The sequence below is a fragment of the Amblyomma mixtum genome, chromosome 7 (assembly GCF_055824585.1).
Source record: "Amblyomma mixtum isolate Tamu chromosome 7, ASM5582458v1, whole genome shotgun sequence".
NCBI classification, from domain to species: Eukaryota; Metazoa; Arthropoda; class Arachnida; order Ixodida; family Ixodidae; genus Amblyomma; species Amblyomma mixtum.
In genome coordinates this window covers 25475949-25503936 of record NC_143018.1, presented here as the reverse complement: position 1 = coordinate 25503936, position 27988 = coordinate 25475949, and the positions used below count along the sequence as shown (strand labels likewise).

Here is a 27988-nt window from a genome sequence, read left to right as displayed (position 1 = left end):
TCATATATTGCTGCTAAGGATACGCATGGCTCACAAGAGCGTGAAGGGTAGGATGTAATATGTTTCAGTAAATTTGGGCCCTCATCATTTTGCTCTACGTTTTGTTTCATTATTATTTTCGTAGAGCAAAATAAGTACAGTCTAAATTTACCGAAACACATCCTTCCCTTCACACTCTTGTGAGGGCTTTTCAGCCGTGCGGATCCTTGCCAGGGGCAGCAATATGAAAGCCAGAGAACTGATTGAAGCGTTCTATATTAACAAGATCCGATATGAACATGTAGCCCAACAGCAGCTTTCACTTTTGTTAGTCCATCTCCTTCCACTGCTCCAGAACGCCAGTGAACTTCAGAAGTAGCTATACCGCGCCCGCCATTACGGTAACGTTGCGGTTCTGGTCACCCTCGTTTGCGTTTTGCTCGTGTTTAATGCTAAACAAGCTAAATTGCGGTCGCGCGCTGTGTTGACTAGGTCGGGAGGAATCCCGGCAAACACTGGCCAGTTACAAAACCCATGTTCATTGCGCCAAGACGACTGCGCGTCGGTTAATGCGCAGAACGTGCGGCGCGGTTTTCACTTTCGGTTTCGCTCTGTTTTCAAAAGGCCGCGTGACTTCCGTGACGTCACATCCGTCAACAAAAAGCACGCATCAACAAACTGGCGGAGAGCGCGGCCAGCGCAGTTGACGGGATCCTGACGGTGCGGAGACTTGCGCGGAGAGAACGACCAGTCGCCGTTTTATTATTTCGGTTCGCCTTCGTTCTTTCTTTTCCTTTTCTTGTTGTTTTCCTTCTTGCTGTGCCAGTCGGGTTTTCTTTGTTGCGAGTGGAGACTGGTTAGTGAGCCCGCTGTTGGCGGTGCGTCGTCTCTTCGTGTGAAGACGCCACGCGACAGCTGCTCAGACTTGCTGTTTTCTGAACACGCTGTCGCACGGATCCAGCGAGCCGCTTTTTCGGGAGTGCTTCACGCAACGGCGCGATGCCGTTCATCGGCCGAGACTGGCGTTCTCCAGGCGAAGTTTGGGTCAAGACGGAAGAAGGCTGGGAAAAGAAGAAGATCCTCGAGTTCTACTGTTGCACCGACGAGAGGTGAGAAAAGATGAATTGCGACGCGCATGCGAATTTCGCCTCGTGCTTTTCCCTTCTTATGTTTGCGCGCGCGTGTGTGCGTGTATTACGGAGTCGACGTCTGTCGCTGGGTCTCTGCCAAGGACGAGCAATAACGGGACGGGCCATGTATCGATTCAGACAGACAGCCGAGATCGAGGGAGAGTACGGCGAAGGAGAGAAAAAAAAAGGATTGTCCAGATATATGGTTCGCTGGCTATCTTTGTTTTACAGGCGGTTATTTCGCTCTCTTCTCGTTCGCGATAGCCCATCAGTCGTCTTGCCATCGTTGCCTGCCTTTGTTTTGCTCAACATGCGCATTGGTTGAAACAGCTGTACGAGGAGGAGAGAGGGTTAGAGACAAATGTATGGGAGCCTGGCGGGACTCTTGCCGTCGTGCGCACATCGCGGCCAGCGCGCAAACATCGCGACTCTCGACGCTGAGCCTGACAGAAACAAAGGCTCCGCGCGATAGGCAGGCTCAGACGACTTCGCCTGCGCGTTGCCAGCGCTCTTCGCCAGCCAGCTGATTCCGTCAAGATGGCGGCCTTCGGCGGGCGCCCCTGTCAGAAAGGCGAGCAGCGCTAAACAACGCTCCGGCGACGGGTTTATTCGCCTCTCCCGCGGCCAGCCGTCAGCCGAATGGCTCAGCTGTTGCTTAATGCGCGCTAATGTAGCCCCAGCGCGTCGGGCAGAGCTTCTGCTTATGCAAAAAGTAGGCCAGTTCCTCGTTCGCGAAATGCGCAGCCCGGCCGAGCTGCGTCGAGTGCTTTCTTTTTTTCGCGCGGCCCGCCTTATTCCTGAGCTACGACAAAGGCAGGCACAGTCTATGTATACAAGCGCACTGTCGCGGGCAGCGCCTGTTTGAATGTGTTTGCGGAGCTTGTGCTTTCCTTTAATCGTTTTATATTTTTGATCCTCTACTGGGAGCGCGTGAAATGTGCAGGCCGCTAGCTTTCGCCCGCAATTTTTCTCCATTTTTTTTTTTTCAAGCGGATATATATATGCCTGTGCTAACTACGCGCCTCTGTTCTTGGTATTTTTCGCCTGGGCGGTCCGTCTGGCCCGTTTGTGCTTTCAACCGCGAGACCAAAGAAAAGGAGGTTTGGGATTTGCACCAAGTCGAGCGCATCGACGCGGCTGCTGCTGCAAAGGGGGAGCGCGCAACCGAGTCGCTTGGCAACCGCTGTTTAACTTGGGAGGCGCACCGTGCGTTCTTCGTGATCGAGCGTTGCCGGAGGAAAAGAAAAAGAATTGCGGGAACGAGGCGCGCATCCGCGCTGGTCACGGTTGAAATCGTCTGCGCGGCAAGTCGATGCATATTTGCCGACTTGGTCGACATCCAAATTTTGGGTCGTACGTTATTATTTTAGGGTTTTTTCTCGTTAATTGATTGGCCGGGCCATTTCGGGAACCTGTCGCTCTGATCGCCATAACAAACAAAAACAAAACAAACTAAGTGCAGGTTCAAACACGTCGCGCGTGCGGTTTTTCGTTTTTGCATTGTGCGATCGCTGTGTTCTGGCGTTTACAGAAATAGGGGGATCGCTCTTGGAACACTAGTGACGTAAAATGTGGAGCAGCGTCAAGTTTTAAGTACGCGACAGCAAGAAATATACGTGTATCGGATGTATCGCGTGTTGGACGCGCGTCGTCTGCTACGCGCGCTGCGTTCCGCGAACCCTCGTACGTTCATGCCCGGTCGCGCAGCAAGTCCATGTCCGTGTTTCTTTTCTTTCCCACAGCCAGCTTTTCTTTTTTCCCACCCAGTCCGTCACATCCGAGAGATCGCTGTTGTTACCCGTTTCCGCGGGTTCCCAGCCAAATGGAAGGCAGCGCGAGAGACAGGATAAGAAACAGCAATAAACTAAACAACAACGCGCGCATCGTTAGCAAGGCCGGGTTGTTCGCTTCCTGGCTGGCGGGCCCAGTCGTGTTTCTACGGCCAGCACTGCCACACTCGCTGACCTATTTAGCCGTGCACGAGGATTATTCACGCTTGCTTTCTTTCTTTCTTGGTGGCACTGATTTTTTTTTTTTCCTTTCTTTTTCGTTGAGCCCGCCGCGGCAGTGCGCCAATGTTGTGCACTGCCCGGCCAAATGGACACGCAATACCGGACGTGTGTGTCGCTGTATCTGTATAAATATACGATCCTGCCACGATGCGTCTGGAGCTACGTTGCTACCGGAGCTGCCTGCCGCGGCTGAAAGGACGCGAAGCGTTTTTCGATCGCTCGCATTTAATTATCCCCCTTTCCCGCAGGCGCGCGCGCGCAGTTTGCAGTGGTGGAACTGCTGCGCCAATTGCGCCAAACTGCGCCAAATGGGAAATCCTGCTACATGCTGCTACAAAATCGGTTTTTTTCCTACTTTTGCGCCACGCCTGCGCCGAAATATCTCTGAATAACTCCAATAACTCTGCCGAGAACGAAACCGAAACTCATTTCCGTGAAACCAAAACTGATGTCTGCCGGCAACACTTCCGGCAACGCATCTGCCGGCAGCCACATCGCCATCGCTGCTTTGCAACCGAACACAACCGAAGGTGAACAAAGGGACCACTGTCAGCGCACTGCCTGTGTGAATGGACACTTCACGTCTTCGATGTCTTTGTCAAAGCTGAAAGGCAACAAAACTTATGACTAACTTATATCGGGCAGAAAATCCAGCTGCCATTCCTGTGACACAAGGATTAATCAGAGCGGTGAAAGGGTCGCGGAAGCGTCAGCTGCAACGGTAGGAGGCGGATGCAGGAGAAGAGACCCGTGCAAAACAAGCGAAACAAGACTGTGATGTACAGGAGAAAGACACCCAGAAGAGAGGTCAGAATGAAGAGAAGGTACAAGGAGAGATCAGACTGGCCAGGAATATGATCACCAATGCTGAGCTGCTTTTCACAAAAGGTGTCAAGTCTAAACATTTTGCAGTCGTTGAGAGTGGACAAGCCCTTCTGAAGAATGGACAGGAAAAGCTCGCAGCGGCACTGTCTAAGCTGGAGTGATCAAGAAAAGGGAAGAAATAGTACCTGAAAGTTTGTTTTATGAACGGTATCATTTTTTATAGTTCTGTTGAGCATCTCGTTATGTCGCTCTTCTGAACAAAAACGGCAGTGTTTTTAGGAGAACCTCCTGTTTTGTTTATTTTCGGCTATATTTTAGGAACCAAGCACTTTAAGCTGCATTTGGGATTGAAGCTTGCTCTTGCATGGCTGTGGTTGCTAAAAACGTCTGAGCAAATGCCTGTTCCAGAAATACAACAAAGCTTCTTTATTTAAAATAACGTTTTTTGGCATGAAATTTTGGTACCAAGCTTTTTTTTTGTGCTACAAAAGCTCGAATTCTGCTACAAAATGCCATTTTTCCTGCTGAAAAACTTAAAAATTGCTGCTACAAACTGCGATTTCTTCTGCTACAAAAGCTGCTACAAGAAGTCAGTTGCCAGTTCCACCACTGAGTTTGGAAACGACTCTCGATTGCGACGCGACGGGGCGACGAATCGGAAACCGTTGCCTAATCGCGGTTGTGCCCGAGGTCAACACGTCGCGCGCAGTTGGCTTTTTGCGTGTATATACCGCACACGGTTGCTGGGGCGCCCGCTTGCCAGTTTTTCCCGGGGCAGCTTTTCTTTCTAGTCGTTTTATACGTTGAACCGAACGGGCTGTGCTGGTGTATATATATATATATATGGGTGATCGAGTAGGGGGATAAGATCAAACACCAAGTAGTCTGCGGTCTCTTTTGACGGTTTAATTCCAGGGGAATTAAATTGCATTCAGTCTTCTTTTTTTTATGCAGCGACCCTGGTGTTAAAGGTGTGAGGTGATAGAATAGCATTTAGAGAAGTGCGGAACCTCCAATCATCTGCGATATATGGGATCGTCCGTTTCTTCAGGACTGCATTGCAACTCGGCTCACAGCCAACAATTATGCATTCATATATGCCAGCTACTGTCCTGTAGCACTCTTTGCATGCAAAAAGGCGTTTTTGAACCACAGGTGTATCTGTTTGCATTTATTGGCTGGATAATCTATTCAAGACTTAATTAAGGACACTTCAGTCAGCGGAGGCTTTGCAAACTGAATGCAATATAAAACCAAACTCGGAGCATATACGCTGGGTGATTGTACTTGTACTTTGGTTTACGTTTTGTTTTCACTTTTTCATCTTTTGTCTTCACCCTAGTGACACAGTGAGAATGTAATTGTATTCACGTTTCTTGAAATGAGGTCATCAGTATATGGTAGAGAAATTGTGGGCTGCTTGCTATGGCTTTGGCATCTCAAGGCAATGGCCTGGCTCTTTTGAGTTGAATAAAGCTTTAAAATACTGGTTGAGTCATGCACAACAGAGTTTACAGCATCACAATGTCGACACTCTGCGTGCCAGAATGTTTCTGTTATGTCCAAAAATAAAAGTTCTGCTGGGGGCATGTAAACACTATCATCAGCTGCAGCGTATCACACCAGGACTGAGACCTCTCCATTATTCATTAAAGTCTCTCTCTCTCTCACACCAGGACTGCCGCCAGTAGCCATATTAGTACAAGTCGATGTGAGTTGAACAATGAACACGTGTTCGAGTGGACTGTTAAATCATCCGTAGTAGCCGCAGTGATGTAACCAAGTAACAAGTAAAACCAACGCTCTCTAAGTCAACAGTTTCCTTTATAATGAATCGTATCAAGCTTCTCTCCTCTTTGTCACCACATGCTCGTTGTCAAGATTAATATTGTGCATTTTTAATGGCGGTCAGGCATGCTGCAGCCACCTAGCAGCAGAGCTGATGGAGCGATGCAAAAACAATTTTTTTTTGCGAATCAAGTGCTCGCAACTGGGATTTTGTTTTGCATTGTAGCAGAGAAGAACCACAGTTCTGTTTCCATCTCAGACTAGAGGAGTGTTGTCAAGTTTGACAGTGGAAAAGACTATTGGCATGCTTTGTAAGCAAAGTGCAGGGCTGATTTGAAAGGGGCAGTGTTTAGGTGCAACTGTAGACCTTCATTGCTGCCCTACTAATGTGTGGACTATCCGCAGTAAAAAAAAATCGGTCGGTAGTCAGCGTAATCAGTAACTTAACCTATGAGACCACTTCCATTCAACAAATATTGTGGTAGCAGTTGCGTAATGCAGTAGCAGGTTCATTCCATTTTCATTCATTATTGTCTGATACAGCTCAAGAACAAAGTGGCAAATTCCCTGCAAAAGATCTCCTCCAACCATTGGTATGCACCTTCTCTCATGATGTCGCAGTCAATGCCTTGCACCTGCTAGCATGGCATTGCAGGTGGCTGACAGGTGCAAAACGACTGACCACGACATCATGATGAGGCCAATGCCATTGCTGTATTTACCACTTCGTTCTTGAGCTGCGTCTGATCGTACAGCTGTCAAGGCTAAGTGTAGAAAAGCTCTAGCTGTGATTTAAAAAAAGAAGAAAGATTGAAGATCCTGATTGAAGGATTGTTTCCTTTTTCACTCTTACTGGTTGAAGGAGCAGATACCTTTTTGTCTGTTGTGCATATCACTGAAATTTATTATGCCTTAAGTAATTTCAATGGAGCATGAATCATTAATCATCAGACCACCTTATGAAAGCCACATCTAAAAATTAAGTTACTCAGCATCTTTATGATGTACAAGCACAACACGAGATGAAAAGCTATGCAAAAGTTGCTTCTGCATTATGAAGAGTAGTTCAAAGCAAATTACTTTTTCTAATGTTGTTTAATGTTGCTTGTAACATCCTGCCTTTTTTTTTTTGTGATGCAACAAGAAAACATCTTGCTCTTTTTTTTTTGTAATTGACTTACTTGCACTGTTAAGCAACTAAAGAAAATTGCTGTGATTGAAGAGCAAAGCTAGTCGAAAAACGAGCATGTGTGGTGAACTAAAATGAGAGCTCTAGAACTATACAAATATGATGTCGCTCTCGTATTCTCCGCCTCAACATATCGTAAAATATAAATACCTGTCTCAGCCGCCGCGGTGGCTCAGTGGTTATGGTGCTCGGCTGCTGAACCGAAAGACGCGGGTTCGATCCCGGCCGTGGCGGTTGAATTTCTTTGGAGGAGAAATTTAGAGGCCCGTGTGCTGTGTGATGTCAGTGCACGTTAAAGAACCCCAGGTGGTCGAAATTTCCGGAGCCCTCCACTACGGCGTCTCTCATAGCCTTAGTCGCTTTGGGACGTTAAACCCCATAAAACCAAACCAAACCTAAATACCTGTCTCTGAATCACACGTTACACAGTGGTAACTGTTCTGTCTTGTCAAAAGCCAATGTCTGGCTGAAGCCTCTCAGATATTTGCGGAAATAAAATAAATATTGCCATGTATGGGTTTTGAACCTGCGGTGGTGCAAAGAGATCAGCTTCGCTGGCCACTGCACGAGAGCACTATGCTATTGACACAACTGATCACACCTCGAGTTAAACTGCAACACTCTCGTGCTGTGCATTGCACATCGTCATCTTCATCAACTTCCACCCGAGTGCAAAAGTCGCAAAAGGAAAGGAAACGTGTATAACTGGCTTCCTGGGTCAGTGAGCACCTCAGTCACACTTTGAGCTATGTGGCCGTAGTGACAGAGAGATGTGCGCTACTTGTGTTTGAGTTGACTTCGTTTTAGCCGAAACATTGAACTGGAGCAATAGGCCACTGGCATTCATTGGGTTCATTGGCATTGGCGTTGACAAGAGACTTATTGATTTTGAAAAAAGGAAAGGCTCATAACTGGCTCCCGGGTCAATGGACACCTCAATCGTGCTTTTCTGCTTTTGCACACTGTTGCATGCTTAACAATGCTAAACTGCCAGCAATTTTTTCTTGGTTTTGCATTCTTGGTTGTGCAAGAGTAGCTGTCTCTCACTAAGGTGAAAGGCACTTCCTGTAGGATTTTTCTGCCTTTTTTTCATATCAGTGCACATCACAACTGTGTGACACCAAATTTAAAGTGATAGTCACCGTGATGGCTTAGTGGCCATGGTGTTTGCCTACTGGACACAAGGTTGTAGGCTCAATTGCTTGTGGCATTTTTAATGAAGGCAAAATGCAAAAGCACCCATGTTCCAAGCTTTCGAAGCATATTAAAGAACTCTGGTGGTCAAAATTAATCTATATAGCATGCTTCGTAGCCACTTTCTCAGCTTCAACACATAAAAATGCGGTACCCATTTATTTAATTCCGACAGGGACTGTGCCTCTGGTGTCCGTTTGCCACGTTCACTAGTGCACACTGAAAATTACACTGCATAACTGATTATCGTAGAAACAGCTCTACTATAGAATAAGATGACACTTCAGGAGAGCTGTTAGATAACTGTGCGGTAGCAACACCGAATTGACGCACCGTGTTGTCCAAAATGGGTAGAAGAGTATCCTAAAGAACACATTTTTCTTTCCCAGTTAATTTGTTTGTTCTTCAGATGTGCTGTGTAGCTCTGAAAGCATGCAGCGTTATGGCGTGGTGTGCTTCTCTCGTGCTTTTCAGTCTGGACTCTTTGGAGCAGCCCACTGACTACGACCTTCAGCCGTCATCGCCACCAAATCTTGCTGGCGGAGAAACAGGAAGCGGCGATGAGTGCCTCGACGCGGACCCCAAGCAGCGCAGGCTTTCTCAGCAGCCGTACTGCCAGATCACGCTCAAGTGCACTCGAGAGGTAGGGCCACTGTATATGGTAGAAAGTGTACATTGGTCAGCAGCCATTGCAGAACAGTTTATTTAAACACATGAAGCATGAAGTTAACAATTTTAAATATATATAGCGTTAGTGGTATAAGTCGCAGTTCACAGCTGTCTGCCTCCATCCTGTTCCTGTCGTGAACTTAGGGTAAATCATAAATATTTCCTGCATCTTGATTGTTTTTTACTCATAAATTTAGTCATATGACAAGCTTTTGTGTTAGTACTATCTATGACAAGTGCAACCGGCTGCTTAAAAGAATTTTAACAAGCCTCGATGATAAGGGTAGGAATCACTTCAAAGTGCTTCAGTGCATGTGTGCATGCATGAGTGTGTGCGTGTATTTTTGGACAATACTCGGATATCCGTAACATGACTACAATTGTTTTATGGGCTGAAGTCAGCTGACCAGTCTGTGCTGGACTTTTTTTTTTTACATTATTCACTGTCAGCGGCTTTACTTGCATCATCCCTTATCTTTGGTGTATTTTTTTACTCTGTCAGTACCTTGTCGTTTTTGTGTTCTAAAGCTTATGTCCAGACTACACTGATTGACCCCTTGACAACAGTCCCTTTTTTACATTTTGTAGACTTGGCACATTTTGTTGAGGTTCCATGTGTGTTCCGTTGATGACACAGAATTTCAAACACCAGCAAAGGATATAATTTGTCCCCTCGTTGTAGGTATCAGCCACTTAGCACGTTTTAGACGTAGGCATTGAGTGGAACATCATTTAACTCTTTCCCTACCATGGAGAAAATGTCTGTTTTTTGTAGGTTTCAGTTTTTTTTTACTGTAAAAACTACTTTATCAAAAGTTTTATGCAGTACACGAGAACAAACCTAAATAAATATGCTTTTCAGGTGTATAAATTTGAACAACAAATTACAATTTCATTTACCAAAAACAAGATTTTAAGAAAAAAATTGAACAAAACGGAAAGAGTAACATGGTTTCCAAGATCTGCTGGTGAGCAGCTTTGGCATTTCTATCTCCACAGAAATCAGTGTAGAGCGACGTGTAAGTGCGAGAAGTTTAAACTGCACACAGATGCAAGAAACCCCTGCGAGGTTTGTTTATGAACATATTATTAAAAAAAGTCTTGTGTTATGCGGCCACCCATCAAGCTTGAAGCCTTTAGTGTTGTCTGTATCTCGATTACTTGTATTTGGCTGGAATGCCTTAAGCCTTAGGAAATGCAATATATAAATTGACAAAAAGCATTGTCATGGGCTAGAAAGAAAGAGAGCTAGCTGAGCTAAGGTTATGTGCATAGCAGGTTTGGGAGTAATTATTTATATCTGAGGGTGCACGATTCTGCTGTAGGAGACATCGACATTTTCTATCAATATTTACTATTAATATTTTCAATTGATGTTTTCTATTTCCTTTTGTATTCAAAAACAGTATAGTTCTGCCTTATCTACAAATAGCCATGTAGAATATACCATGCGATCTATTTGCAGTGGTCGTTTTTGTAAAGCTGAACATGTTTGCTCAACAAAGAGGATTCAGCTTAAGTTAAGGACAACGCAGTGAGCTATGGAAAGAAAAATGATAGGTGTAGCATTAAGAGATCGGAAGCGGGCAGAGTGGGTGAGGGAACAAACGTGGGTTAATGACATCCTAGTCGAAATCAAAAGGAAGAAATGGGCTTGGGCTGGGCATGTAATGTGAATTCAAGACAACCGCTGGTCCTTAAGGGTAACGGAGTGGATTCCAAGAGAAGGCAAGCGTAGCAGGGGGGAGCAGAAACTTGGGTGGGCGGATGACATTAAGAATTTTGCGGGGATACGGTGGCCACAACTGGCAAAGGACAGGGTTAATTGGAGAGACATGGGAGAGGCCTTTGCCCTACAGCGGGCATAGTCAGGCTGATGATGATGATGTTTGGAATACATGCTAGATAAAAAAATTGCAGCTCATCAGAATGAAGCATAGGTGTTTTTTTTTTCTCTGGTTTTTTGCTTGGTACATTTTTTGCTGCACCTTGCCCGACAGCGTGCACTGTGTCATGTGGACATAATCTCTGGTTTCCACACTTGTTTGCAGGTTGCTGGCTACAACACTATTAGTGAAGCATTTCGCAGGCTAGACTTCCGTAATGGCATCAAGGATGTGCGGAGGTTCAACTACATTTGCAAGGTGAGTTGATGCATATGGGTATTTGTTTTTGCTATCGCAAGCACTTGTATTTTTTAGTTTTTTCCCACAAGTCGCTGGTATCTTTGCATAGCATTCAAGCGCAGGAGCTGTATGGTGCAGTATAAGTATATACATAATAATTGTGGTGTATAAACTGTTAGAAGCTATCGCCAGGTCAAAGACAATATATTGTCACTGGAAAAAGGCAGTTAAATTGACAGCAGAAAGCATTTCACAAAAGGCTTCAGCAAAGTTTATAAACTGGCATGAATGCAACTTTGTCCGTAGTTTATTGCAGTAACCAATTGCATAGAAAAAAAAGTGGAGTACTTTCTTTATTCGATTATTGGGAAAAAAATGTGTTTTTTGAGGAAAAAAAATAACGCAGTAACTAGAGAGTTTTAGTATAGCGTTAGCGTGATAGCGGACCTAAGGGAAATTACGTTAGAGTGCCGCAAGCAACTTATCCCCACAGACGGTTTTAGTATAGCGTTTTGAAAACGTTAAACGCCATCTGCTTGACATGGATGCGAATGGTCCTTCTAAAATGGTCGACACGGCCGCTAACTTGCCAAATTATAATATTTCCGAATTTTTTATACGAATTATTAGTGCAGTGTTCATTTTCGTCTGCAAAATGACCCCGAAATTACAATAAAATGAAATAAAAACGTAAAACAGTAACGCCATCTAGTAAAGGCAATGTTAACTACAAGCCGTTGGAGCAAGAATATTTGCCATCACATGACGTCTAATGTTCAAAAAACTTATGTAAATTTAATATAAACTCTTTTTACATAATTTAAGCCCATAAAACATCGCGAAAAACCTCCAAATCTATTTTTGTCTCGTTCCAGACGTTTTTGCTAGGTTTCTGCTGCGTTTCGGGCCGTTGCAGATGGTCGCAGTGCAGCTTGAGTTTCCATTAGGCTTGCGCGCTCCAGAATCGAGAGCGTATCTCAAAAACTGGGCTGAATTGCAGCTTAAACTTTATCGTCGAAACAAGGTAAGTCATAGCGAAAACCAACAACACCAGTAGTTGCCGGTAAACATGCCGACCGGAATCGCAAGAGCTGCTGAATCGGCTGAAGCGGGCGGCTCTCGCTTGAAAGGACGCCGCCATGTTTCCACGCTAAGGGCGCAAAAGCCGCAACGCTAAATTCTGAAAATTGCGTGCGTACGCTAACGCTATTTCCCCGTTAGCGTTCTGCGCATGCGCACTCTGGACCCGCTATTCCGCTATGCACGCAATTACGCAAAGCCCGCAATACTAAAACTCTCTACTGTCTCACATATCTCGGTGGACACCTGAACCGTGCGGTAAGGGAAGGGATAAAGGAGGAAGTGAGAGAAGAAAGGAAGAAAGGGGTGCCGTAGTGGAGGGCTCCGGAATGATTTTGACCACCTGGGGACCTTTATTTAACGTGCACTGACATGGCACATCACACGGGCGCCTTTTGCGTTTTGCCTCCATCAATTGTTTTCCCATGTTAGTTTAATCTTTGAAGCCATAGGTGAGGTGTGACCTAATTTTATGCTATTCTTGTATTCATTTTCCTTTCATTTTTTGCCTTTTATGTTAGTTTGGAACTGTGGTGTTCACTTGTTCTGCACGAAGTTGTGAAGGACAGTGAGCGCACTTAATGAGCACGTGCGGCGTTCCTTGCAGCTGCTACACCTTCTGATCACGGAGAACCTGACCACACTAAGCGGGTGCGCCAGTCGAGTGCTCTTCACCATGCTCGAGGAGGTGGCATCCCAAGTGGCCGACAGTCGTCAGAACACTCACATCCTCCAGGTGCAAAGACACAGCCGTTTTTTTAGCTTGAAATGCTTTGAGTAGGCGTGCCACTGTTGGTACAGCAAAGCTGTTTGCAGTTGTTGGCAGAGCAACGTTTATAGTGAAACTTAAAACCTGTCCATTCCGAGGGCTTTCATTTGTGCCCGAGAGGGTCCTCAGTGATGGAGTTCAGAGTGGCAGTTGCAGTACTGAAACTTAGTGCAGTAGAATCTTAATGACACGAGTCTCACGGGATCGCGAAAAAATCCGTATCATCCTGAATTTTGCACCATCCAAATGAACAAAATTCGGATGCAGAAGCATAGAAGATGCATTCACAGATATCGGTGTATGGTTGACGGGATTTATTCATGGCCGTGTAGACACAGCTCGCTACTAGCGGTGCATAAAGCGTAACTGGCGATTGTGACGCCGGCGATGTGTGGACCACACATCCGTTGCTCACTGCTCCCCTTGAGTACCACACGATTAGCAATCGCGCCGTTGGTGATGTACAGGCAGCACTTGGTGTTCCAGGGTGTGGTCGTGGCTCACACATTCGTATCATCGGTAGTGCGTGGGAGAGAGTTTGAAACATCCGGAATTCTGCACATTGTGCACAATGCACTCCGACCAGGAAATTTTAACAAAATAATATCATCGCGAATTTCATATCAACCGTGCTTATATCACTGAGATTCTACTGTATTTTGCATCAGTCTGAGTGCAGTGACCAACAAAAATATATTTATTCACCCAGAAAAGTGTGACGTGCTCGAACTGTGACAGTCACGCTTATGGGCCATGGCTGTCATATATTGAATGTGGTCGCTAAGCTGGGTTTGTCGGAAAGTGATTTATTTGTGAAGTGTGAGGGGCCATGAAAGCTGCAGATCACTGTGTTCAATTCATTTAGGGCCTGTAGGGTGTATGTCACCTAGAAAGGTATGCTCAGTATATGGAAAGCTTAGTGGATGAAGGGAAATTCAATGCAGAGGTGTTGGAACCCCTGCGAGGACCAATCCCTAACTCTTCCCGGGTGGGGACTTGACCTAGGTGCCCATTTCTGAACATGTGTGACTGGAAGAGGAGAAAATTGGGACAAAAGCGAATGTACGCATGGTTTTTTCAGCCCCTGAAAAACTAAGCGTGCTATGCAAAAAAAACTTAGCCCACCGATAAACATCCCCAAAAGTTGCAGTGCACCATTAATTATAGAAAAAGTTCGTAAAATGTACTGAAGACATTGTTTATGACATCCCACTCTCCTGTGGCAAGCGGTATGTTGGTCAGTGTGGTCGTTGCTTGAATGATAGGCTTCGTGAACACAAAAACAACTTCAAAACTTTTATGGGTAGCAATCTGGCTTTGCACTGTAAGGAGTTTGGTTGTGTGCCATTTTTGGATAAGTGCTCGATCGTGGCCAGACAGTGGGATCAATTAACTTCATGGGGTCACTCCGCGTCCAGCCGGCCGGTAAGGCGAGCTTCCGTGCCGGCTACTCGCCGGCGTTTCTCGTACGCGACTTGTGTCCCCAACCCGTGGCGCAGAGTCGCAGCCACGGCGGGTTAGTACGCAATAGGCAACGACAGAGTACACTAGGAAACAGTTTATTAACCTAACCCAAGGCAAAGCACACTGCGGAAGAATGTTCTGTTCGATCAAAATAGGTTCAGTAGCTCACCAAGTCGTTTTCGACCGGCGTTGGGTCGTCCAGGAGGTCACGGGCAGGCAGGGGATCGGTGGGGCAGTCCGGAAGTAGTGCCGTGGCAAGAGAGCTGCTCCTTATTAGCCCCTCCGACATTGCCCCCCCTTGGGGCAATCGGTTGCGCTCAAGGAACGGCATACCCCTTCCCTACGGAGCCAGTACGTAGCCGTCACGTCACGTCCGAGTTGGGAAGTGGCCGGGTGAGGAGAGTGGCCGGGTGCCTCCTCTCCCCATGCCCGGTGGCGTGCGCGCCCATCTCGTGACTCGGCGTGGGGGCGGTGAAGGATATCTGTATATCCCATAACTGGTGAAATTAATGAAGCAGCGCGTATCGTTGCCTTGGATGATAAATGTGTCAGCAAGCCGTCTATCTCCCTGTCCAAAAGAGAGCTGGACTTCTTAAATAATCGCTGAGTCATTTGGCTGTAGTTCCTCATTCACCTGATTTTCATTATTTTTTTCCGGGCGCATGTGCCTGTTTGCCCTCACGGTTCACGTTCGTCTTGGTCGCCTAGGTTTCTGTCAGTCGGAAGTTAGCGCCTGTGTTGTGTGCGTCTTTCTCTGTCCCTTGTCCCGTTTTGCACTACCTCACTTACCATGAATCACAGTTACCGACTCGCCCAGGTTTCTACCCTTGGGAAAACTTAGGCTTGTGTAAGATCTGTGCTTGCCAAGATGATGACTTGCCCTGTTAAAATCGAGTTGGGCGTGTGTGAAAGTGTCATGAATGCACATTTGACGTCTTCACCCCTACGTTCCTGAACAATAGGTTCACTCTTTGCAAGCAATTTTAGCTTTGACAGTATCTTACGGGGCTACTAAATCAGTATTGAGTTATGTCATATGGCACTCTGAGCTACTGGTACACTTCTGTGAATTCTATACTTACTTTGGGTGCTAAGACTGCTGGCTTTATCTTTTGTGTGCCTGCTGGCAGCTCCTGCTGGAGGACCTGGAGCGTACTCTGCGCAAGTACCACTGCTGGGGTCGCCCGTTGGGCTCGAGCCAGCTGTGGGAGCAACACCTGCAGACACTTCAGCGCATCTGGGAAGTGCAGAGGCACATCGACCTCTCCAACCCCGTGCCGGATGATGCCACGCCCCAGTTTCCCCACCTGCCTCCTGAGCTGCTCAGGGAAGTGCTGCTGCGCTTGGCCGACTACAGGTACGTGCATGTGGCCGCAGCTGCCCCGAATCGATCAAACGAGATTGGCTAGAACCCCTGTAGTTGGATACAACTCGAGCATGCAGCGGCAAATGCCTCTCGAAGAACCTTCAGCCAAAACTTTGACCAGCGCTGCAACTGGGGAACATGAACCAACTAGCTCAAATCTCCGTGTTATTGTAACCTTGAGCCGATGGCTTCGGCTATTGTCGTGATGCCTCTGTTAACCTGTGCTCAATCCCTTTGCTGTTGCCAGCCCTCTGTGATTTTGCACTAGCAGGTACAAAAGCATTAACCGTGATGCAATGACTTAAGGCCTCTAGATTCCTGTGATAATGCGAAGAATTGTGGATTTTAGCATTTTTCTTGAAATTGTGTGCTAGCAGCCACATTCACTTTTTCATGGTTTGTTTTGTGGACATCAGTAGAAATAATAGAATGATGGGAATGTGATCAATTTTATAGTCTGAATGCTTTTGAAACGTGGGATCTGCTTACAAATGATCTCGTGACAACATGCTTTCACACTTCTGTGGAATGAATTACTATACGGGCGCCGGTCGAAAGCACCATTACGGTATTTGCACAAATTTGGCGCGACTTCTTTCTTGAATGGTCTGGTTCAGAAAGCACCTCACGTTGCATTTAAAACTAAACTGTGAATATAGTGCGAATTTTTTTTTTCTCTGTTCGTTGAAGCACCCTCTGTGCGCTCACCCAGCACGCTTATAAGCTTTGAGGAGAAGCCAACTTCTTGATGACCCTGGTCATCCAAGCGAAGCAAGTGGTTCGCATTGGCGCGAAAGAGTTGCTGCAAACGTGGAAAAAAGCCAGCCGTTGCAGGCCGTTTTGAAAGAAAATGCAGTGAAAGGGCCGTGAGGGTTAGGGAAGGGAAAAGAGGGACGAGCGGGTACAAAACTGTGCATCACAGTTTAGGGGAATCCCTCAATGTGGAGGAAATTTGTAATAAGGGAACAAATTACTCACTGGCATCCACCAGAGCACTGACATACGGCTACAAAGGAGAGCTTCCACAGACAGCTTTGTAGTCAAGAAAACTCTGTCCTGGTCCGGGACAGCTTCCACAGAAACTTTGTAGTTAAGAAAACTCTGTCCTGGTCCGGGACAGCTTCCACAGAAACTTTGTAGTTAAGAAAACTCTGTCCTGGTCCGGGACAGCTTCCACAGAAACTTTGTAGTTAAGAAAACTCTGTCCTGGTCCGGGACAGCTTCCACAGAAACTTTGTAGTTAAGAAAACTCTGTCCTGGTCCGGGACAGCTTCCACAGACACTTTGTAGTTAAGAAAACTCTGTCCTGGTCCGGGACAGCTTCCACAGAAACTTTGTAGTTAAGAAAACTCTGTCCTGGTCCGGGACAGCTTCCACAGAAACTTTGTAGTTAAGAAAACTCTGTCCTGGTCCGGGACAGCTTCCACAGAAACTTTGTAGTTAAGAAAACTCTGTCCTGGTCCGGGACAGCTTCCACAGAAACCTTGTAGTTAAGAAAACTCTGTCCTGGTCCGGGGTTCGATTGCGGGATCACCACCTCATCGGGGCAGTCGTTGTATGAGCTGATCTAATCGGGAAGGCTAGCATATGGCAGGGCGAAAGCGAATTGCTCAACAACTTGAAGTGGGAACAGTGTTGATCCAATGTTTGAGGAGAATCCCCCAAGCTTTGCGGAATAGAGCACATTGGACATTAACTTTTCTGGTGAGCCTAAAAGAAATTTGTGTTCTTAAAATTCAGTTAAAAGGAACTGCCTTTAGAAACAGACTTTTTGCACGTGACTTTCTGATATGTAACTCTGTTTTGTTACTGTGTGTTCACAGGGTGGTGCGATACGAAGATGGAGGCTTCTTTACTAAGCATGCCACCTTGAGAAATCCTAGGGCTTTGTGATCACTAAAGAGAGGGAAGGAATAAGAAATGGCTGGGTGATAAGCCATAGCATGCGTTGAATTGATAACGTCTGACAGCTAAGAAGGCACTTTGCCTCGAGGCCATGGTTGATGCTTTATGAATAGCTGCTATTGAATCCTGAATACACGCAGTGAACATATGCAGTATTGCAGGAACAAGTGATTAATAGGATTAATAGGGAACTAAATCACTTATTGCGATCCTCTGAGACGCACACATGCAGCATGTGCTTGTGTGTGTATGTGCATGTGTGTGTGTGCACGCGTGCGCAAAAGAAGTGATGAAAGAAATGGTGAAATAAATGAGGGTGAGGGTTGCAGTAAGCTGTAATGTGATTAAGAGAATCGCCCAAGGTGGAGCAGATTTGAAATAAGGTTAGCTCTACCTACTGAGCTAACCAAAATGATGAGCAGAAGGCATGGTGAGGCCAGGTCGATCAAGAGCTCGAAGCAGGAAGACACAAGACGGGATGCAGTGGCCCGTGTAGCTATGCCTCAGTCATAAGGTGGTGAGGTAGCAAAAGAAAAAGGTATTTGCAAGCCTAGTAATTTGCCTTCGGTACTGTTCTTCAAGCGGCCAGTTCACTTGTGACACCGTGCCCTCCTTCCTTGTAATGGCGCAGGGACCTGGCCCGCAGTGGAGAAGCACACCCTGTGCTGGCGGCCTTGCTCCAGGAGGAGCACGTGTGGCGGCGTCTCTGCCTCTTCCACTTTGGGCCCCAGCTGGTCGAGCAGTGGCGCCGCCAGCCTCCCGAGAAGATTGACGGTGACCCCGGGTGGCAGCGCCTTTTCCACCGCCTCCGCAAGAAGCACGGCCTCCGCGAGGAGTATGCAGACAGCCTGCTGCTCTGCCGCCACTGCCGGTGCCTCTTCTGGAAGGTGTGTGCACCACGCTGCTCCCCTTCTTTCGTAACGGTCGAGGCATAAGTAGACTTTCCCCAGCAGCGCAGGTAATCGGCCCGATATTGGAAACATATTGGCAAAGCCGGCCCTACTAAGAACCAGAGTGAAACCATCCATTCCCAATATTGGCCCCGTTACCTCTGCTGCTTGGGTTGTGTCAGTTGGAAATTTTATGAAAAGATTGCTTGGAGATTGCTGTGTTGAAGCCATTCCACCGCCATAGAAAGGGGGTCATTTGGGTCAGAAATGGGAGAAATGGGGTCAAGCACCATAGTTCGGGGTCACTTTATATCTGGGTTCAACTTACATGTGGCAGCGTAGGGTACATATAGCATTGACAATTCACAGTAAGGTTGGGTGACTGTCTGACCTTTTCAGAGTTAAAAAGCCCCTGAAACAGTTTTCGCCGAGCATAAGAAAAGCCAAAAGACTGACAGATACTGAATCACCCGTCATCCTCTTGCGAAAATTTTTGGTCTAGCTTATTTAATGCCAGAGATATTGGAGTTTAAAATGACCCTCTCCTTTTTCTCATTGGACTCATACCCCTGTCACACGGGCACTTTCAAAGGCTATTGAGTCGAGAGCCTTCGAGATTCTCAGTTGCTATCGAACTCGAAGGAGTTTTGCCGCTGCTATAAGCAAACTCGGTTACTGCTGAGAGGTTCGATCACCATGCAGCAAGGTGTCGTGCCACCATCATCACCACAAATAACTTTGCAGGCATGCAAGCAATCAGCTTAGAACTTTAACCTTGAAAAGGTTGAGCGCAAATTGTCTCTTTGTTAAAGTAATATATATCACTCTTGAAATTAATTTCATTGTTTTGGACGAGCTGTATGGCATTCATGCACTATCCACTTTTGAGGCAGCTGTTGTTCATTTTTGCGTCACTGTCAACAATGTTGTTATGTTTGCTGCAGTTATTTAGCCCAGCTTCGTCTTTTTTTTTTTTCTTCAAACTAAGTATGTTTTAAGGTCCCATACTTTTCAGAGATGATACTGCTGTGATTGTATTTCCTACCGCATTGCTGCATGCAGCCGTCTCGCTCGAAGGCCCTCGAGATCTCGACCGAGTTTCGCAGTGCTCTGTTGACTTGACGGACTTGACTCGATGGCCATCGGGACTGCCCATGTAGCAGTGCTGGATGTATTAGCCTTTGAGTTATTAGACTAGCAGTTTAGGGCCTTCGAAATGGTGGTGTGACAGGGGTGTAATCCAGAAAAAAAAAAAAAAGAGATTACATGGATGGGGCTGCAGTTCGCCCACAAATGTGTCACCAGGCTTAATATGTTTAATTCTGTCTGGTGGGCTCACTTCTCACATTCTGCTTCGTCTACGATTGTCAGAAAAGTTTGAGGCACGATGGTGGCACTGCCAAAGCAGCCCATGTGGTACCAGCAGACAGCATCGTAAATCGGAAGTGCAGTACTAGTTTTTGACACTACATACATAATGCCTTCGTTAATGACTACTTTCTTTCTCAAGATAAGAAAGAGTTTAAAAGTTATTTCTGAATATTCGCCTTGCCTTCGAGCCGTTGTATGCAGCAGGAATGCTCAATGGCCTTTATTCAACCGAATGCATGCATTTTATAGTTGTCTTCGAAGCCATGTCATGGGCCCTAAAACTTGTGGGAGCTGGTTAGTCTTCTGTCTTGATAGACCCACCAACTAACTACATGACATCAAATTGGTGGCTGGCAAGGTGCCTGCCCACAGATTTATTTCGTCATGCTCACTTTGTTCTCTCACTTAAGAAGTACACACGCTGGAAGTGGAATTATCCCGGAAAATGGTCACTCCAAAGTATGGTCCCCACTTCTCCAGTTCCATCGTGGTACCAGAATAACCAAATTTTTGTTTCCCTGTTCATACTTGTGAATTTGGAGTAATCAAAGCTCGTGTAGGTGGACTGATTGTTAGCCATGGCTATTAAGAATCGCTGGATACACATGTAACATAAGATGCGACATAAAAAAGACCCCTGTACAGTGGCTTTGATGTTTGGCTGCTGATCGAATCCCGGCTGCAGTGGCTGCATTTCAGTGGAGGTGAAATGCAAAAAAGCTATGTGCTGTTCGATTTCAGCGCATGTTAAAGAACCCCGAAGGTCTAAATTAATCTGGAGCCCTCCACTACGGCGTCTCTCATAGTCCACGAGCCACTTCGGGATGTGAAACCTCACATTCTGCTTACTGTAACATAAAAACACATCAAACGAAATGTTTGAAAACCTTATGGTGAGAGTCTAGCCACCAAACCTGAGCCCACCCTGCTGAGCCTTGCTTTTCCCACCATCTCTGGCGCAGTCCTTTGGCCACCCCTGCCTCAACTCTTCGCGAGAGGACTCCGTGGAGGAGGGCGATAGCAACGCAGTGACTGGTGTCCTGCCCATGTGCATCCCGGTCACACCTCAGGCCTTCCTCCAGTTCTTCTCTCTGTGAACGGCGCGGTCTCCCGAGTGCCAACGTTGTCCAGAACCAAAGCCACCACCGCTACGTCGACCGTGCTGGCAGCTGACGACGACGGGCGCCGCATCCGTGGCGCACCTGTTTTCCCTCCTGTCCTCCTCTTTCAAGGCAGTCTACTCAAACTCGTTATGTACCCCGGTGTTTTGGCTCTGTCTCTTGTCGCCAAAAGTACGCCGTATGCCTGTTAGAGAGAGTGTAATGTGTTCTTTGCCGGGCTGAAAAAGGCGGGCTTGTTCTTGCTGTGGTTCCATTCTGTTCCCCCCCCCCCCCCCCCCCCCCGTCTCCCAAGTCGCAATATCGCTTAGTTGTTTCATACTTGAGGCCAATGCCATGCTTTGAACCAAAGCAGCCACACGGGCTAGCTGGGTATGATGCATTGCGGAATTGTATATACAGTAATCCCTCGTTATAACGAAATCGCTTTACTCGAAATATCGCTTTATTCGAAATTTCTTCCGGTCCCGACCCAAACGCATGCATTTTAAGCCGCATTACTCGAAGCGCACGAAGAGCTTGACCCGCCTAGAGCGAAGTGGCAAGCAGAGGCATCGCTGCCGTGGCAGCGACCCTTTGCGCATGCAGTGCCAAATTAATACCGCCGACGAATTAGACTCATGCAGGTATAGAACAGGCCACAAAAGTACCAAACCCACGATCGATGACCTGCCTAGTAACGGGCACCAAGAGAGTGCCGAGTGTCCCCTGTTCAGCGGGACCAAATTCCATCTCGGTCGGAAGCGCATTTCTGGTGTTCCCCGCGACAGAATCCGAGTTTTCCTCGCGCTTTGCGATGCCAGAAAAACGCAGTGTTTTTTGGATGCAGAAAAGTGGCCGGTCATGCTCGATTCGCGCCATTCGACTAGACAAACGGTCTAAATGCGTGGAAAGAAAAGCGAGCGCGATTCACCGCGGCGCGAAGTTGCGAACGGCGCTGCAGCGTCCGATCGCAGCTCGCCGCCTGTGTCCAACCTGCTAGATGTCAACGACGGGAAGTGGGAGCCAATGCGAGAGCGGCAGCGTCATGATGACGTAGGGCGCGCTCCTTTGAGCCGGGCCGGCCTGCCCAAGGCCGGTCTCGACGCGCGTGTCGAGACCGGCCGTGGCCTGCCAGCCTTGACGCCGGCCGCCGGCGTCTGCTAGCTCCGTTGCTGTAGGCGTCGCGGAAATCTAACGTATCTTTTATTATGGGACTAGTTGACAGTAAAGGGGTGCTGAGTGTAGCGCCTTTGAGTGCTGTCCAGTACCGAAGCGCTAACAGCTGTGGCGTCGATGCGAAACCGGCTAGGCTTAGCGGCGACCAGGGCAGTCAGGGAGAAGCGCGCAGTTTGTCACCCGGCGTTCCTGCAGGCGGCGGCGTTGCCGAAAGCTCCACTCTTACACAGGCATGCTGACGTTGCTCGAATCTAGGAGGCAGACTTTATGGTAGCGTGGCTGCTTTGTATTTTCTTGTGCGAACGTGAAGCCGAGCATGCCGGCCTCTCGATCAGCCTGGATCCCGTCTGGATCACAAAAATGAGCTAAAGCTTGTTCTTGCTATAGATAATAAACTCTGGTATAAGAAATTTGAAAACTGTATCATCTGTGAGGATCGCTGACCAATACTGAGTTGCCGGTAGGAGTAACAAATGTGCTACGAGCAAATTTTGTAGCAAAAGCTACATTGGCCACGAACTTGCGATTGTGCTGTGGCGCTGCCCCGAGGAGGCACGGAGACCGACCTTGAGCCGTTACCTAGCAACCGCCGCAGCTGGGGGACGCCGCGCGGCGTCATCCACCAGCTTCCTCGCAGTTGTGGCGCAATTAAATCTCGACTGTTTTAGCTTTTTCGAGCGGTCGCTTATATCGAATTATCGCTTGTAACGAATTTTTTCGCCGTCCCGCTGACTTCATTATAACGAGGGATTACTGTAGTATGGGAAACTGAGGACGAGTTGAAGCTGTCCTGTAGTGATAGGTTCCTGCAGTCTTATTGCAAACACGCTGCGTTCATGGAAATTGAAGCTTTTATGAGCAAAAAAAAGCTCCAAAAATAATATATAGGTGGCGCCACCATCGGCTGATTCTCCAGTAAAGTGCATGTATGAACACCATTTTTTTTTCACGGATCTCTGAGTCTAGGCTCACACACATGCCCATGTGTATGTTCTCTTGACTTCTTGGAAATTCAAGCATCCCAAGCCTTGGTTGTCCAGGACTGAATCTGTCCAGTGTTCCAGCTAGATGTTTACTTGTACGGAATTCACTTTGTGGTCATTTCGCTTGCAAAAAGAAAGTGATTCTGGGCTTTGAGAAAAAGAAGGGAGCTTTATCTCAGCGATTTCAGCCCATTGTCTGCATACTGATTGGATAACCATTTTTAACTTATTTAATAATGATGGCATCCAGTTTCTGCTACTCCCTGATGTTTTTAGCCTAGTTGCAGAGAGAGATGGGCGATCGTTTCGGTTAGACAAGGAGATTCAGTTACATTCCATTCCATTCAATTGGAATTTGCACAGCTCACTGTGAGTTTAACCGCCGGTCCTTTTTTCACTTTTTAATGTGCAGCTCAGTGTTTGGACTTGAACTATGTTTGAAGCAGTTGCAATTTGGGGTTGGCATTTGCTTTGTAAAGTGCGAACTCTAGCTTTGCAATTTGTGTTATATTTTTTATTTTTTCACTGTGTGCGTCTTCTATTTAGGAACTCTTTCATTTCCTCGCCTAGTCCTTTGTTTTAAATGCGCCCTGATCTCTTAATTGCTTGGGATAAAGAAATTGTGCTCATAAGTGTAAATTGAGCTGAAACAATACATAGTTCTTTCAGATAAGAGAATGTTAGGCATCAAAACAGTGATAACCATTGCCAGACTTAGGGTTGAGAGGCGAAGGTAATTTAGTCTCAAAGCACAGAGAATGGTTCTGCAGCAAGAACACAGCCCGGGATTAGCTTGTTTCCTCGTAAAAGCCCCATTTCAATGACCGGTGCTTTAGAGTTTGTATATATGTATGTAGGAAGGCGTATAAAACTACTATTTTCTATACACAAATCTTATTTCAGTATTTAAATGGCATAAAAAAAAATTATTATAAAAATTATATATTTATATGTTTGCTTGCAAACTGAGTGTGTTTGTTGAAAGAAGAATGAACTCGGATGCGTGCAAGGCGAGTTGTTGAAAGCTTGGGAGGGTTGGTACATGTTCCAGAGACTTGACGTGTTGGAGCAAGTGAGAGTTCACCTAGAGTTCCATTCCGTATATTTTTTTCTTGTTTTTTTTTTTGTAATGTTGTGCGGGTGCTCATTGCGCGAGGTCCAAAGGAGTGCTAAGACGAAAATAATGGTGGCTTCCAGCGCCAACAATTTTCATCCTGATCATGCCCCATTCATAACGCACAACTGGACAAAGCCGTAGAGTAGAGTGTGTAACCTTTAAACGCCTAAGCTAAAGCTCTGATCAAAGTTGCACTTTAGCCTTGAAGAAAAAACAAGTTTTACCGACCGAAACGCCTTGCAAGTCCTGCAAGTAGTTTTGTTTCATTAATGTGAAAATTTTATTGAGGTTGGCAGATCTGCAAAGTGGAGATTAGGAAAGCATTCTGAAATGGAGCATGTCATAACGATGTGGTATGCTGTTTATTGGCCTTTAGTAACAAGGGCCATAGGGATCAAAAGTGTGGAAAAAAAAACCTGAAATAATGTGCCGAGTCCTTCGTCGTCCACTGTCCCTAAAGTAGCGGTGCACATTCCCTTGGGGATAGATGCTTGAAATCTCTGGAATCGTGTTGTGCCTCTATTCCGTAGCACAACTCGAATTAGGTTTTGACTCCTCTAGTTCCGGACCATACTGTGAAACTGATGTAGTCCTCCCTTGCTGTGATTTTTTTTGATGGACCATGAGAGTGTGGCTAGCAATCGAACCTGCACTGAGCTCGTGGATGCAGGGTTACCAAATCTTTTGTTTCTGGCTCTCTGCAGTGTCCACCTAGCTGCGAAAACATACTCTGAAAGTAGTTTCCATGTCAGTCTGTACCAGTGTGGAGCGGGATATTCCCCTGACCGAAAGCTTCGAGCTTTGTTAGAACCTGCTTTTGCTGTTGTCTGTTTGGCACAATAAAGGAGGACGTTTAGCTTGGCTGGTGGCAGCTGACGCTGCAAAACCTACAGTAGAGAACTCTTGTGCCAATCTCACCTAATGTGTTTGAACCGGAGTACAGCGATCATGTGGTTCGTTACATTGCCATGTGGTGTTCATTGCTATGGTGGCCAACAGAGTGTAAACATGATAAAGTATGCCCATGAAACTCTACTTCCTAGCTGGCTGCCAACAAGTATTTCGTGACGCACTCTTCTCATTCTCGAAATGTCTTGTGGCATGCCGCAGTTCAAGGCGTGAAATATCCAAAGTCTTACCTTCACAGAACTTGAAGGAGGTGGCACTGAGGTAGTACTGCTCATGTTGCCAAGATGGCAATGGTATGCTTTGCTCCACAATGAGTGACTGATTCCTGACCAGCACATAAATCCGCAAAAGCAAATCATGATGATATCAAATGTCGACAAATGCTACGAGGATATTCAAGGCCATGCAGTGAAAAGGTCACAGTTTTTAATGTAGGAATTCAGTTTTGCATACAAAAAATTGGCAGCTAATCTACCAAGACATTATGGGGGACTTCGTTCAAGGCAAACTTTGTGACACTGACTGATTCTGGTTACCTTAGTTTAGTTTGCACGAACACAATGCAAAAAAAATCGGGTTAATGTGAACCACTAAGCTTGTGCACATTAGGTAACTCAGTGATTACCACAAGACTGTAATTGAATGGATTTCTAAGTACAGGCATTCTGTCAGGCTCGCAAGAGCAGTGAATTGTGAGTAGCCTTGCATGTGACATGTACCGTATTTTCCAGTGTATAAGTTGCAGTTTTTTGCCGCATTTTTATTGGTGCATCTTGTACAATGAAGCTACTTATATAAGGCAAAAAAAAAAAAAAATACATGCAAACATTCACCATCATTTCCCGTGTCCAGTAACTGTGTTCGAAAAGAAAATCAAATTGCAAAAAAGGAAAACAGTTATTTTTGAAAGGTTATTTTATGCATAGAATCATATAATCTCCCCACAACCAGATTGATTGCGGCAGCAGTACAAAATGCATGCCGTTGCTGTAACGGGTCGAGCCATATGCCCAAAAGTTCAGATTTCAGCATCACGTCCATTTGGCTTCACGCGTGTCATGCATTGTTTCTGCTCACTGTGACCCTGCCTGTGAGGCGAAGGAGCTATGATTAAAAATTCAAGTTTCGTGCCATTAAATATGTACCGGAGAATGGGAACCGGGCGGTAAGGAGACACTTCTGTGTGAGCGAGAAAGTTATCCACGACAGGCGCAAAGCTGCAACAGCACTCCATTTGATGAAACTAAAAGAGGCAGGCTGCAGAAAGAAAGCGTGCTGGCCAGAGCTTGAGAATCGTCTGTGCATGGCAGCTGCCGCAAACCTTTATTTCATTGCAAACTGTGATGAAGGAACCCTCAGTGCATTTTTATAGCCCGTGCTGAACAAACAGGTGCAGCTTATACACCGATGCGACTTATGCGTGACATTTTTTTTTTTTTAAAGAACTGCTGTTTGCAATTCATGCAACTTATAGACTGGAAAATACGGTAATTAAACATATTCTGTCCTTTTGGGACAGCAGCAGTTTTTTTAGGAGCGTGGAGGTCGCCAGTTACATAGGTAACATTGGAAATATTTTCTCTCGGCAAAACGGTGGTTATCACAGAAAAAGTAAAACTGTGAGCAGCTGAGTGCAGATAATGTGTGGCATGTTTCTTCCGAAGTGCTGAAACAACATTCCCTTACGAAGGCCTTCACATTTATGCTTACCTTATTACAAATTTACATATGGATTTACTAATGGTGCCTGTGTGCTCCCCTTACAGAGTGTGACATTTCACGCTTTATTTATTGAGACAAACTTCTTTTAAGCTGGCCAGGTGTATAAGGCCCCGTCAAATTTGTCTTAAAGGGGTCTACCACACATTGAAGCGGTGAAAAATCTGCAATGTTGCTAAAGACTGCTGTACATGATTCACTTTAAACAAGTGGTGTGTCTTGCACATGTGTTTCTGGCTAATAGCGCAGTGGCCCGATTTTAACGTGCTCTTGATTGTCGTGTTTACAAAGAATGGAAAACTGAAAATTTGTGCAGAAGCATGGAGCAACTTTCATTCCTCTGTTTGCTTAGTCCTCACCGGTGACTGTCGTTCTTCTTTACTTACACACGGCAGCATATCGTCCTCTATGCCGTCATAGCGGCAAGCCTTCATTAACACTGTAGCCATTTTTGTGAAGCAGTGCTTCAGTACAGCAATGCAGTTGGGTCTAACATTGTCAGCAAAATGCCTACCACCAATGAAGAAAGATATAATTGGAACCACTTGGCAGTAGTGACCCTGATTTTGTGATTTCAGTTTTGTATCCGAACGTAACTCGCATGCAATTTTGAGATTCACATATTATGATAAAAGGTGAGCATTAGAAATGGGTAAATGCGATATTTTTGAAGACAGAAGAAAAAAAAAATTGTGCTACAAGGAGCAGATCAGCACTGTGCATGTCTACACTGCCCAGAATTCCTTTGCTTTGAAACTCTCAATATAAAGTGAAAATTTGTTTTTCACAGTAATCATGACCGCTTATTGCACAAACACGTCGGCAGAAATTGGGACACTCTAGTAGTAGTCTAGTCAAATCGCAAAATAGTACTGTCATTTTATAGAGATACAACCCTGTATTTTGTGCACAGAAATTGAGTGTTCCTAGGAACAGCCAAATGCTGCAAAACTGTTTGAAAACTTTTTTTTTATTTATTTTTTGCACAATAGTCTTGGAACTTCTGTTGTTATAGTTGCTGTTGAACGCGCTGGGATGGAGCGACAGCCTTGCGAATAAATGAAATGTCAGTGAAGAAATGTTCTTGTGCAGCTTTTGGAGGTGACTTTTTGTCTTGGTTAAATCGCAGAGCCAGCATTTATGTGTATTTGTTTATTTTAATCCTTTTTTAGCCTTAGTCTTTCCCATTTTAGTCCTTAGGTCTTAGATGGACAGTATATATACTCA

At 46.0% G+C, this 27988-nt stretch overlaps 1 protein-coding gene across 1 annotated transcript; it reads left to right on the top strand.

The window, feature by feature from the left end:
- Positions 1-665: 665 nt before the first annotated feature.
- On the top strand, positions 666-21150 carry LOC149335369 (F-box only protein 25). Its single transcript, XM_089552056.1, has 7 exons — positions 666-1088; positions 8592-8760; positions 10838-10930; positions 12600-12728; positions 15356-15582; positions 18128-18383; positions 20720-21150. Exons 1-7 carry the CDS (start codon positions 979-981, stop codon positions 20852-20854), a joined length of 1119 nt encoding a protein of 372 aa, XP_089408182.1. The 5' UTR covers positions 666-978; the 3' UTR covers positions 20855-21150.
- The last annotated feature ends 6838 nt before the right edge of the window (positions 21151-27988 follow it).

Excerpts from the sequence above, each read along its gene's own strand:
- LOC149335369 (XM_089552056.1), top strand. The coding sequence starts at position 979 with ATGCCGTTCATCGGCCGAGACTGGCGTTCTCCAGGCGAAGTTTGGGTC. Across the intron at positions 12,729-15,355 it reads AGAACACTCACATCCTCCAG|CTCCTGCTGGAGGACCTGGA; the intron begins GTGCAAAGACAC and ends GCCTGCTGGCAG. Across the intron at positions 15,583-18,127 it reads CTGCGCTTGGCCGACTACAG|GGACCTGGCCCGCAGTGGAG; the intron begins GTACGTGCATGT and ends GTAATGGCGCAG.